A 12111-nucleotide genomic window follows, 5' to 3' on the forward strand; every position below is an offset into this window, starting at 1 on the left:
GGCTTGATAGTCTGCATTGCGTGTTCCAGGCGATGAGAATAATTTGTTGGATCAAGATTTGCTAGTGTAGAGGTTGTTGTGAGAAATTGTCCAGGTAAACGAAGAGTGGTACCATAAACAAGTTGGGCAGGTGTGCAGTTCAAGTCAGCTTTGACAGTGGAACGGATGCCGAGAAGAATGATTGGTAGGAGTTCAGTCCATTTATTTGAATCATGGTGGGCTTTGAGGGAGGCTTTCAGCTGTCGGTGGAAGCGTTCTATCATTCCATTGGAGCATGGATGGTAAGCGGTGGTGCGGATTCGCTTTATGCCAAGGGACTTGGTGAGATGAGAGAACAACGAAGATTCAAACTGGGCACCTCGATCGGTTGTTATAGTGGAAGGAACACCAAAGGCAGAGATCCAGTGTGTCACGAGAGCTCGAGCCACGGATTCAGCAGTGATGTCAGTGAGAGGAACTGCTTCAGGCCAACGAGTGAAACGATCAATGATGGTAAGAAGGTATCGAAAACCTTGTGATGGTGGAAGTGGGCCGACAAGATCAATGTGAAGGTGATCAAAACGAGCATCCGGTTGAAGAAACGTTCCAATTGGTGCTGTAGTGTGGCGGTGAATCTTTGCTGCTTGACACTGATTGCAAGAACGGGACCAGTTCCGGACATCTTTATTGACGCTAGGCCAGACGAATCTTTCTGTGATGAGCTTCTGGGATGCACGTATACCAGGGTGTGAAAGATTATGGAGCTGATCGAAGATGTGACGGCGATAAGAAAGTGGTACATAAGGACGCGGTGAGGATGTAGACATGTCGCAAAGTATAGTACCAGCATTCGATGGCAAGGAAATATCTTGCAGGCAGAGGGAAGAAGATGACTTTAAGGAAACCATTTCCGGATCGTTTTGTTGAGCTTCTGCCAGGAGTGTGAAGTCGATTGGTGACGAGGTATAAACCGCGTTAAGGTCCAGGCGAGATAATGCATCAGCGACGGGGTTGTCATTTCCTTTGACGTGGCGTATGTCAGAGGTGAACTGTGAAATGTAGTCGAGATGGCGGGTTTCGCGTGGTGAATATCGGTCTGGTGAAGAGGCTAAAGCATGGGTGAGTGGTTTATGGTCTGTTAGCACGTGAAATTTACGTCCTTCTAGGAAATGACGAAAATGGCGAATGGCGAGATATATCGCAAGTAGCTCACGACTGAAAGTACTGTACTTTACTTCGGATGGCTGCAAACGTTTAGAGAAGAAGGATATAGGTTGCCAGATACCCTGTCTCTGTTGCTGGAGGACACCACCAACTGCATTTTTAGAGGCGTCAATCATCAGGCAATAAGAAGCATCTGGAAACGGATGAGTGAGGAGAGTTGCGTTGGCAAGTGTTGTTTTGATGGCATCAAAAGCAGCTAAGGCGTCAGCGTTGAGATGAACAGTTTAAATTAACATCACTATAAACAGAGTAAATACTTTATCGCTACAAGTTCAGAGTCTTTATTAGAAGAGACATCTAGTTCTGAACTTGATTATGACATTGAGCACGACGATAGAGCGATGTCTCCAGGTAATGATGCATATAGAAACGCTGGTTGCGTTCAGGAGGAATGAGAGGACAGCCTTGAGCCATATACTGGGGAGCCTTTGGCTGACGAAGAATGGCTGAAAAGCTACTTTGCAAGGAGAACCAGGGCCGAAGAGTCCTTTTGTCATTTTTATTACCACAACCATACACAACACAGCGATCAGGCATTTCGATGTGCGTGTTACCGTATTCTTTTACATATAAACAAATGGCGCTGCCTCAGTGTCTTCCGTAATCTACGTCACTGAGCACTAGACCCATGCCCCTTCAAATAGCGCGGCTTTTGCTCAAAAATATGAAAAGTCAACTTTTTCAGGTGGCGAAAAAAGGAATAAACGACAGAGCATACCCTCAGAACAACACTGCTAGTCGATTTAGGGGTCTGTTTTTGTCCAAAAAACACTATTTCCTTCACTGGCTTGATATACACTTTAAGCTTTCCTTGCTATTTAGAATTTTACATAGTATTCTCTATTTTAATCTTTAAGCAATAGTGATTCTAGTAAGTATTTTATCTTCATTTTATAAGATGTATCTAGCCAAACTACTTAACATTTATTTACTAGCATTATCCTTTGAGCAACAAGAGAGAGTGAGAGCGGGAAGAAATGTTGGATACTCACCTTGTCAGAGAGATCAAGTAAAAGTGAAATGAAAGGCTGTCCCTGGTTCTTTATGGGGCAGTCATCTCTATTTCTCTTCATTTGGGGACAGGATGCAATGTGCCCATTTGAATAAAGTTGCGCATTGGTACAGAGTGTCTTACCCAGACAAGGCGCTAGTTAGAAACAGATATGGGCAAAGTGACATAAACTGATATCTTTTTATTTATAAGAGAGAAAATTGAGAGAAGATTCGAAATTTTCAAGACGGTTACTGTTGAAGGAGCCTTTCATCAGTAGCAGTGTGATTAGTTTTTAAGATTGCTCTGGGACTTGGTTGCAGAACAATCATCGATTCCCTCCAAATTTTACTTTGCGTATACTGCGATACTTCACATACTGTGGCTATTTCAGCCATTTTGGAATTTTTGTCTCGCTGCACAACTGTTCCAGGGAAGTTTTTGCTTCTTTTCCATTAACCACTTGGAAAAAATCACTTACGAAATCACTCATTTTTTCAATGTCATATCGACTAAAGCAGAAAGAATCAAACACATAGCCATTGTTAGAATACGTTAAGACGACCAGTGGCAAATCTAGCCTTAAAAATCTCGGGGGGGGGGGGGGGGGGACTTTGCGAATTAGCAAAATAAAGCAGTGGCGCGGTGGCTCAAAATTAGCTACAAGGCATCGATATGTAGCGCCCCTAGACAAGAGTGTCCTAGGTACAGCTCTATCAAGGCTGTTATCATTATGCCAAATGGTTTTATTAGTGGCGTAACGAGCAGCTGCGTCTCCTAGAAAAAATAACAAAGAAAAATTGCTTAGGGCCCCGAAAGGTTCGGGACCCTTTGTTATTTAACTAAAGGTAACATTGGTCCGTTACTCCACTGAGTTTATCTGTTTAACAATAATGCATGAAAATTAGAATTTCAACAGAAGAATTATGCTTCTAAAAATAGCTTCATAAAGTTGATTTGTAAAATTTTTCCATAGTAGTTGTGTCTTATATCCAACTTCCATGAGATCAAGCAAATCATTCTGTTACACAGAATTTCAAATCATAGAATTTCAATAAGCAATAGTAGATTGACAAGGTATACTGGGATGGAGCCAAAATTTCATTAATGATTACCTCAGTTAAAAATCAAAACGCTTATCAGGGTCTCTAGCTTGTTAAATAAATGCAATTAAGATCGCATTGACGAAAATAAAGAGAGCAACCCTAACAAAGTCGAAAAAACGATTGAATAGTTTGGAAGAAAACATTGAATTTTTGATAGAAACTTTTGAAAAAATTGGGGGGGGGGGGATCAAACAAGGGACAAAAAAATTCCTAGGGGGCATGGTCCCCTAACCCCCCTCTGGAAATACCGCTAAAGTCGACTGACACGAAGTAAGATTCTGGGGGTAGTAAAAAAAACAGTGTCACAAAGCATCCGTTTTGTGCTGTTTGGAATCGGGAAAAAGTGAAGGGCTCTTGCTATATTTGAATTGTGCATCGGTTAGAGCCTGTAGTATTTCAGTAAACATTATATTCAATAGAAAAATAACATTTTCATAATTTTAATCTCTGTAAGCATCGCAGAATAAAGAAGGGATAATGCAGAATAAAGCAAAATAAAGCTGTTTTCCTTTGTGTAAGAAATCAAATGCGGCTTGACAGAAACATTCAATTCACTTCTTCAATTGAGTGGCTGCTTTAGACAGGAACAAGTAAAGATCATTCTAAAGCTAACATTCCATTTGTTTTTTTTCTACTGGATTTCTACCTAGCATCCGAATGTAGTTTTTAGGACACAGGAAATATATCCTTGTAGTTTTTAGGGCACAGGGAGGATAAAAAAATGAGTGTAGTTTTGATTAAATGCTGTGAAGCACCATTATATGTAAATTTGCCTTCACCCTAACGCGCATGTCCTTGAGATGCACCTTTTCATTCGTTCAAATGGAATGGATAAATATCTTTCCTTATTTGGACTCCTCTTCACCGTTCGACTTCCTTTGCTTCTCCCTCTATATTTCATTTAATCACGCAATAGTATCACATTTCCGATCCTGGTTTAGAGATGACGCAATCTTTATTGCCTTTTGTGATGCAATCCAGTGCAGGTGGCTATTTAAAAAGAGGCTTCTTTCGATTTCTCGAAACATCTTTTAAGGCTAAAGGACTACTGTTGTTTTGTTTTGTCTCTCTTCGCGAAGTTATGAACAGGTACCAAATTATAGGTTTCATAGGGAAAGACCCTGTATTCATGTGGCCATATCTCAGCCGGTATGCAGGTACACGTGTAACATTTCATATAATCGGGGCGGGGCCGTTGCGAGGCAAGCCTTGTATTTTTTTTGGGGTGGGGGAATGTGGACTACGAATTTACCTGATTGTAAAATAATTACCTGAAATTCTTCAGTTGCAGACACAAACCTATGTAATACATGTTGTCAACCTTACTATGTGGCATAAAATTCGAACTTCCATTTATATGATAATAAGGGACTCTTCGGGACGGGCAAAGGCCATAGCTACTACCCGAGGCGGCACCATGGTTGCCGCGGAAGGAAGAGAAAATTTTCGAATTTTGATGCTCTCAGTTCCCTGGAAAATGCAAACTTTACAAAAGCAATCCCTCTAATCCTATTGAAAATTCTTTTATTTTTGCAAACGGATTAAATAGGAGTTAAAAACAACTGGTACAATTTTGCCGTGGTTTTGAAAATAGCAATGTTATTGAGTTATTTCTAAAGCCAGGTAACATGAAGGCACTAGTTGTCAATTTTGTGTCCCCCTTTCCATCTTGGCATTCCTTTAGAATGTAGAAAAGGTCTGGAGCTCATTGTGAATTGCAGTTGACGCTTCTACAATCTACAGAGAAACTTTAGGGAAAATGGTCACAAGGCACACTTGTACCTGAGTAGGATCAAATTTTTTTGATTTAGTGCCAACAAGAAATCTTGAAGGCATTTATGCTTATTTTGTTAACCTTCATTCATATCAAGGAATCATATTTAAAAAAAGGAGTAACTGCCTTTGCTTGATCTTTTATTGGTTATTTATGAGATCTCTGATTGGTAAAGATCTCTGAACTACTTGACTTGCCCAAGTCTAAGTTATTTATCAAAGAAAAAACATTAAATTTGAGGAAAAAGAAATGTGGGAGGGAGGGAAGGAGGGAAGAGAAGGAAGGGGGAAGAAGGGGAAAAGGGAAAGAGCGAAAAGAAAAACTTTTTCCTGCTGATGAAAAGGAAAAGTTTTCTGCGAGAATTTCCTAGCCTCTTCTGCAGATGTCTTTTGCTTGATTAAAATAATATGAATTGCTCGGGCATTTTCTCTAAACTTCTGCATGCATTGATTCTTCACTAAATTTTTTGAAACAAGAAGATTTAGATCACTACTATCCCAAGGTTTTCTGAGATGGCCCCCCCAGTCTTCTCAGGCTAGAATCGCCCCTGTCTTCTTTTCTCCCTTCCTTGACTTGGCAAAATTTTTTTTGTTTTTTCTTTTATTAATAACTGAGACTTGGGCAAGTCAACTGAACTACCTGAAACGTTTCTTCCACTGAGCGGATTTTACACGAAATTTCCTAGTGAGATACTATAAGGGAACCCCCCGGTCGCGACGCCCCTGACCATGATATGAGAAGCCCCTTTTCATTTGTTCGAACAAATGGATAAAGTATCTTTCCTTATTTGGAATCCTTTTCACCGTTTGACCACATTTCCGGTCCGGCTTTAGAGATGACGTAATCTTTATTTGCCTGTTTGTTGTGTTGCACTCCAGTGCAGGTGGCACAGGTCAGCCTATTTAAAGGGGCTTCTTTTAGAAGGTTGCTAGATAAGCAACTCCTAGAAGAAGCAAGAATCTTTCAAAAAAGAACATTCTATCAAGAACAATCAACATTGAATTTAGGCGACGTGCAAAATAAAGAACTCAACAGGTAGGCCCCAGAGTGCAAAGTATTTTTTGTGCGCGGGGAATTATTTTCTGTCGCTTACGCTTGCGCGGGAACAAATCATGTTGCAAAATGACAGGTTAAAAGCTGCGGGATTTCATTTTTAAATAGCACTTTTATGGCTCGAGATTAGGCTATGCGTGGAATTCACACGAAAGTCCATATTCCAACTGCTCGGATTAATCTAAATTTGCAAAAATGCGCGGACGGGATTTGAGCAAAAAATTATTTCGCGGGGAACGCGTTCCCCGCGCATACCCAAACTTTGCAGTCTGGAGTAGGCCTACGTTTATTTATCTTCAGTCAGCAAATCCAAACTTCAACTCATTTACATGTCAATTATTTCAATTCAATTCATGTGTATTTTCAACAATAATTAACTAAATACAGTATCAAAATAAAATTCTGATGTTTTAAAGCTACATTAGACAATTATACAAACGAGAAGAGTAACAATACATCAATTTAGCAGAATATTGCTGAAGGACATATGAAAAGAGCTCTGAAAGAGCTTTCGGACCATATGCCCCCCGTGACGTGTGAAAGATCAAGAGCAGTTAATATGCATGTATTCAATACTAAAATTTTAGAAAATGTTTCATGATAACAGCTATAAATATAAGAGTATCGCCGAACCATGGAATGAGTTTCATGGAATCTTGGCGCACACCCCCCGGGGGGGGGGGGTACTTGGATACCAAAACGACGGGGGTGTGCACTCCTAAAATTGTTTTGGTGAACCGGCTTTAGAAAAAAAAGCTAAAAATAACACCCGGCTTTGGAATTTCTGGAAAAAAGAGCAAAAGAAAACAAAACTTTAGTGCCAGTTGCCATGGTTGCCAGAACACCACAAATCAATGAGCGGGCAGCCTCTTTGCTGTTATTTTTGAATAGAAAAAAAAACGAAAATCAGGCAACCGGCTTTAGATTATATCCTTTGAACAGATACCCGGCCTTAGAATAAATTGCTGAAAATGATACCCGGAAAGACGTGCACATCCTGTCAGCAAAATATACAAAGTAGCCCCCCCCCCCCGGCGGTGCACAGCAACAGTAGCCACATGAAACAATTCCTCTCTCATTAATGAACTATGAATACGAATCACAGTTTTTGCATTTCCCCCTTTTCAAGCCACGACAGTCAATGTTTGTTCCCATATTGTTCAATGTGCCCCAGCCGCTGGCCCCACCCCAGCTCGATCTGAATGAGCGAGGCAGTGGGGAAAGAGGCTTAAAAATTCAACTCAATGAATAAAAATCACTGATCCTAACAAAAAGACTTTTTTATAGACTTTCTTTTTTATAGATCAATGATATAAATAAACTACAAAAATCATTGATCCGGAACTTAGCAACACAGAAAAAAGATAGCACATTAGGAGAGACAAGCGTCTATATAAGGTTCGGCAGTAATGACTAAGGGATGGCATTTTCCTTCAAACAATTTTCCATCAGTTGTAAGCGAGTGCTGCACTTAAATTTCTATGTGTTTGTGTAATAAAAATGGTAGCCTGTAGCCAGAGAAGAAATATGAAATAGTCAATCGTCTGATCCAAATTGATAGGCCAATAAATATATAGGCAGTCTATGAATTGTTATTTTAGAAAAAGGGGAATTTTGCAAATCAGGGCAATCAAATGTGAAATCACGCCTATGGTAAGAATGAAATCATGTTACTACTAGGTGTAACACACAAGATTCAGTTGATCAGCTAGCTTAAATCAACTCATTCAGAAAGTTAAGCTGGCTCTAATTTATAGATTCTTATGAAATTTACATGTAAGATGTATGTTGGGATATCTGGCTGAAACATCTGTAATGAAGGCATCAGAGAACAGTTCTCTCTTTACCATCTTAAGTTCTAGAATTGAGATCAGGGAGACTCGAATCTAGGAAAATTTTTGAGAAAACGACCCCCTTTTTATGATTCTAGGTCTTAGGATTTTGCCTCAGATATACTCCTTTCTCAGTGAAATCATGGACAAGCGTGGTGTCATGCTTTCATTAACATTGCCCCCAGCGGGCTCAAAACCCCCTCAAAACTACTGCATCGTTGAACCTTCCTCCGGGTAAGAGTCGTCGAACCGAACGGTATTCTGGGCTCTGTTAGGAGGGGGGATTTTGTTTCAGTGGAATTTAAACAATTGAAAGTCACTTGGAATGGAGGGCAATTGCCCTCGAGTTTACATGTTAAAGGCCCTGATCGACTTGATCTGACACGCTTTGTCATATTTTATCAAGCTCATGTTTCTAGATTGCTGCAGTGTTGTGAGCGAACACTGAAAGAAGGCGAATTTAATTGTGATTTTCTTTCAATTGCTTGCTTGTTGTATGATGTTCTTTGATTTTATGGTTTTTTCTAAACCAGGTGATTTCTTTTCATTTTTCTCTCGTACTTCAAACTATTTATCTTAGATTTATGTCTACAGTCCTCTAGAATTTAACTCTTTGCGAACCACTCTGTGGTACTTTTCATGCTACAGCATTCACGATTTATATAGTAATGTTTATGCTAGAATCTGAATCTGTCATTCCTTTCGTTGCTTAACCTTTATATTTCTCCACGACCTCTCTTCGATTAATTTGATCCTTGAAGAAAGGAGCTTTGTAACTCCACTTCACCAGGCTCAGGACACTACACTCTACTTTCTATGCCTATAAAAACATTCCGACTCTACCAGCTCGGAATGTCAAGACCGGACGACTTATTTGGTCTGTGTTCCTTTTATAGTCGCAAATAAAATTTGCATTTAAAATCAACTGTCCCGTCAGACAACCGTTCAGAATTAACAATAGGCTTTTATCGAGAAAACATCTAGACCAGCTTAACGTTGCTGATTGGATACGTAGCAATAGGTCTATTGTGTAGTCCAACCAATGGGAAATTTGTATGGCCAACGAAATGCGCCGGGACATTGTGCCATTTAAACTATTCAATAGAAAATAGAAAGTCACATGTTGTGTTATACTGCTGTGTTCTACTGCTAAGCAATGACATTGGAAGCAAATCTTTCTTTCTCAGGTCCAAGTTCAGTATCGATAGTTTTGTAGTAAATTTTCAATGAGAATCACCTTTTCAAAATGATTTCGTTCTATGCACACAAGAAACGCCACGAATGAACAAAGTCAGCAAAACATGTCAGATATTCGAACTTTTTTTCACGAATGACTAAACTCGCTCAAATTGGGAGCCGCACACGGCTTAAGCATTGTGCTTAAGAAAATTGTCTCATTCGTGGCATTTGGCTCAGCAAAATGCTCTTATGTGCACCTGTCTTGAGCATGCTTAAAACCAAAAGCAATATAGTTCATTGTAAAGTTCGAAATGTTTTCCTATATCGCTTTGTCACATGTAATAATTCCAAATTTGATGCCCTCGTTTTCTATTAACCATCTACGCAGAAGCAGTCCAGGATGGATGCTGTATCTGATGTGCTAACTGCTGTGAAGGAGCATTGGGTTATTACGTCATTGATGCTGGTCACTGTTCTGATGTATTGGCATTATGTAGTAAATTTCACTGCACTTAAGAAACTCGGAATCCCAGGGCCTACGCCCTTACCTCTGATTGGTAACAGCATGACATTCATTTGGAATGGCAAAACGGTTCATAATTTCTTTTGCGAAGCTGGCAAGAAATATGGTAGTATTTATGGGTTTTACTTTATGAAAGAGCCAATGATCGTTGTAGCGGAGCCTGATATCATAAGACAAGTGCTGGTCAAGGAATTTGACAAATTTCACGACCGTCCGGTAAGTTTAACGTTTTACAAGTGCGTTTTTTTCAAAATGCATATTTTGATGAATCACATGTTTGGAGGGGCCCTAAACAAGTTGGCAAACCTTTATAGTAGTTTGTCACTATTATCTTTGGTGCCACAACCTTGATATCAAACTTCAGCAAAAATGGGGGGGGGGGGTACAACCCTCTAGCCATCCTGGCTCCAGTGTGCCTGCTTTGTGATGTCACATTTGACTTTGCGTCAAGTTTTTTTTATATTTGTTTGATGAAAGATTAACGAGACTAAAAACCAACCATGATACCGAAACTGAAGTGACTTTAAACAAACGCTCTTCCCCAAGTAATCAATGTAGTCAACACAGGCCGCCAATTCCACATAAAAACGTGGCACCTTCCCAGATATTTCTACAAAAGTTGATGAATGTCAGTTAAATAGTACCACGATATTGTCACACGTTACATTTTGTTATTTGTTATAAAATATAGTTTGCATTGTTGTCATCCACAATAGAATGGTGATATGGAGTTTCCTGAGCCTTTAAAAAGCATGATGTCTGAGGTCAAAGGTCAAAGGTGGAAGGACATTCGCAGTATTATGACCCCTGCCTTCTCCTCTGGCAAACTCAAAGGCATGATGTACATTATGAACGACGCTGGGGATACTCTTCTAACGAAAATAGAAAAAGCAGCGGCAGAAAAGCAGGCAGTCGATATTTATGAGTGGGTACTTTTGTTTCATTTTATGTTTCTGTTTATTGTCAAGGAGTGCTAGAAACAATATTCATTTGAGTAAGAAGATGGTCGAAAGAACAGTGTAGTAACGCCTGCTTTGTAACCTGATACTTGGTGATTAATGCCAAATCCTAAATGATTGTAGATATTTTGCAAGCCTTTAAAACTCTGGATATCAAATCATATTTTGTTAGGTCTTTCACCCCATGCAGCACGCTCTCGTCCGTTTTCTATGGCTTTTCAAATATTTTAGGTACGGCTGTCATTTTCATATCCATTTTTATATGATGTGTGCATTGCGCTGGAAAATGATTGATAATTTCATTCCAGGTTCAAAACGAATGTGTAATAGATTATAATAGATAACAAAAGATTTATGAGCGGATGGAAAAGTATGAATTTCAGTACAGAATTGTTGTTACAGATGGCAGCAGACAGTGACGATGGAAGTAATTCTTTCTGCCGCTTTTGGAACTCTTTCTGAAGCACAGACAAACCCAAATGATAAAGTCACAACTTATGCTAAAGAAGGAATGGACCCAAAACCATGGCCAAATATTGCAATGATGATACCTTTTATTGGGAAAAAATTGTGCAAGGCAATCATTTTGGGCCGCTATGGCTTTAGATGGGGTCCTCTGATTAAAATCGCACAAAAGATTCTGAAGGAAAGGCGACAAATGGAATTTGTTGCAAAAACTGTACGTGTAACCAATTTTTTTAATCTCATACATAACTTAATCTCATTACAACTAGTTTATTTTATTGTACTTGAAAATTTTACCTAGTAAATAATGATATTCTTAGGTTGTTTTCCTTTTACTTGGAAAGATTGCTGTTTAATTTCTCATTTGGTTCATTTTGAAAAGAACTAATTTATCCTTAAATGCTAGTTTTAATGTGGTTTATTTTCTGTAATGGTAGAACTGTGGAAAAATCTTTAATACCTCACAAGGAGTGGTCTGTCCATTAGCTCATTGAACAAAAAGGTGTGAGTAGCGAGGGTGGCTAGGGTGCTTAGGATAGGTAGTTCTTTAATTTTTGCTTTTGTATTTTTTGACGTTTCAAGGAAAGCCTTTTTTTGTTCTTGCCATAACGTTACGCAGCTTCGTTCAGAACATTTCACAACCAATGACTGCATCTCAATGCCATTTAATTCTTATTTTTAGGATATGCTGCAAAACATGCTAAATTCCCAGCACCCCGAGAAAAAGGGTCATCAGCTTACAGAGAATGAACTGATCGCCCAAATGATTATATTTCTGCTAGCTGGGTACGACACTTCAAGTAATGTTCTTTGCCTCACTTGCTACCATCTTGCTCTATACCCAGAAGTCCAAGATAAAGTGTACGAGGAGGTCATGCGTATTTGTGAATCAAAAGACACGACTACATATGACGAAATTAAAGAAATGGTTTATTTGGAAGCTTGTGTCTCAGAAACACTACGTCTTTACCCACCAGGTAAGAATTTTCGGTATACACATTTCAAACTATGAGATTTTATCAAAAT

General features: G+C 39.3%; 1 protein-coding gene across 3 annotated transcripts in view; it reads left to right on the forward strand.

Annotated features, from left to right (window-relative positions):
• The first annotated feature begins 5894 nt into the window (after positions 1–5894).
• The window catches only part of LOC135684281 (cytochrome P450 3A17), a 69948-nt gene continuing 63731 nt past the window's right edge, over positions 5895–12111 (forward strand). The window contains exons 1-5 of one of the 3 annotated variants that reach the window (XM_089114804.1): positions 5928–6109; positions 9527–9877; positions 10378–10586; positions 11023–11299; positions 11768–12062. In XM_089114804.1, coding sequence (XP_088970930.1) covers positions 9539–9877; positions 10378–10586; positions 11023–11299; positions 11768–12062 — 1120 coding nt within the window. In that variant the 5' untranslated portion in view covers positions 5928–6109; positions 9527–9538. Of the gene's footprint in view, positions 6110–9526; positions 9878–10377; positions 10587–11022; positions 11300–11767; positions 12063–12111 lie in introns of all 3 variants that reach the window. The other 2 variants (XM_065199774.2, XM_089114806.1) reach the window with 2 other exon arrangements.

The sequence above is a fragment of the Rhopilema esculentum genome, chromosome 21, assembly GCF_057945365.1.
Source record: "Rhopilema esculentum isolate cy_ngs chromosome 21, ASM5794536v1, whole genome shotgun sequence".
Lineage (NCBI taxonomy): Eukaryota > Metazoa > Cnidaria > Scyphozoa > Rhizostomeae > Rhizostomatidae > Rhopilema > Rhopilema esculentum.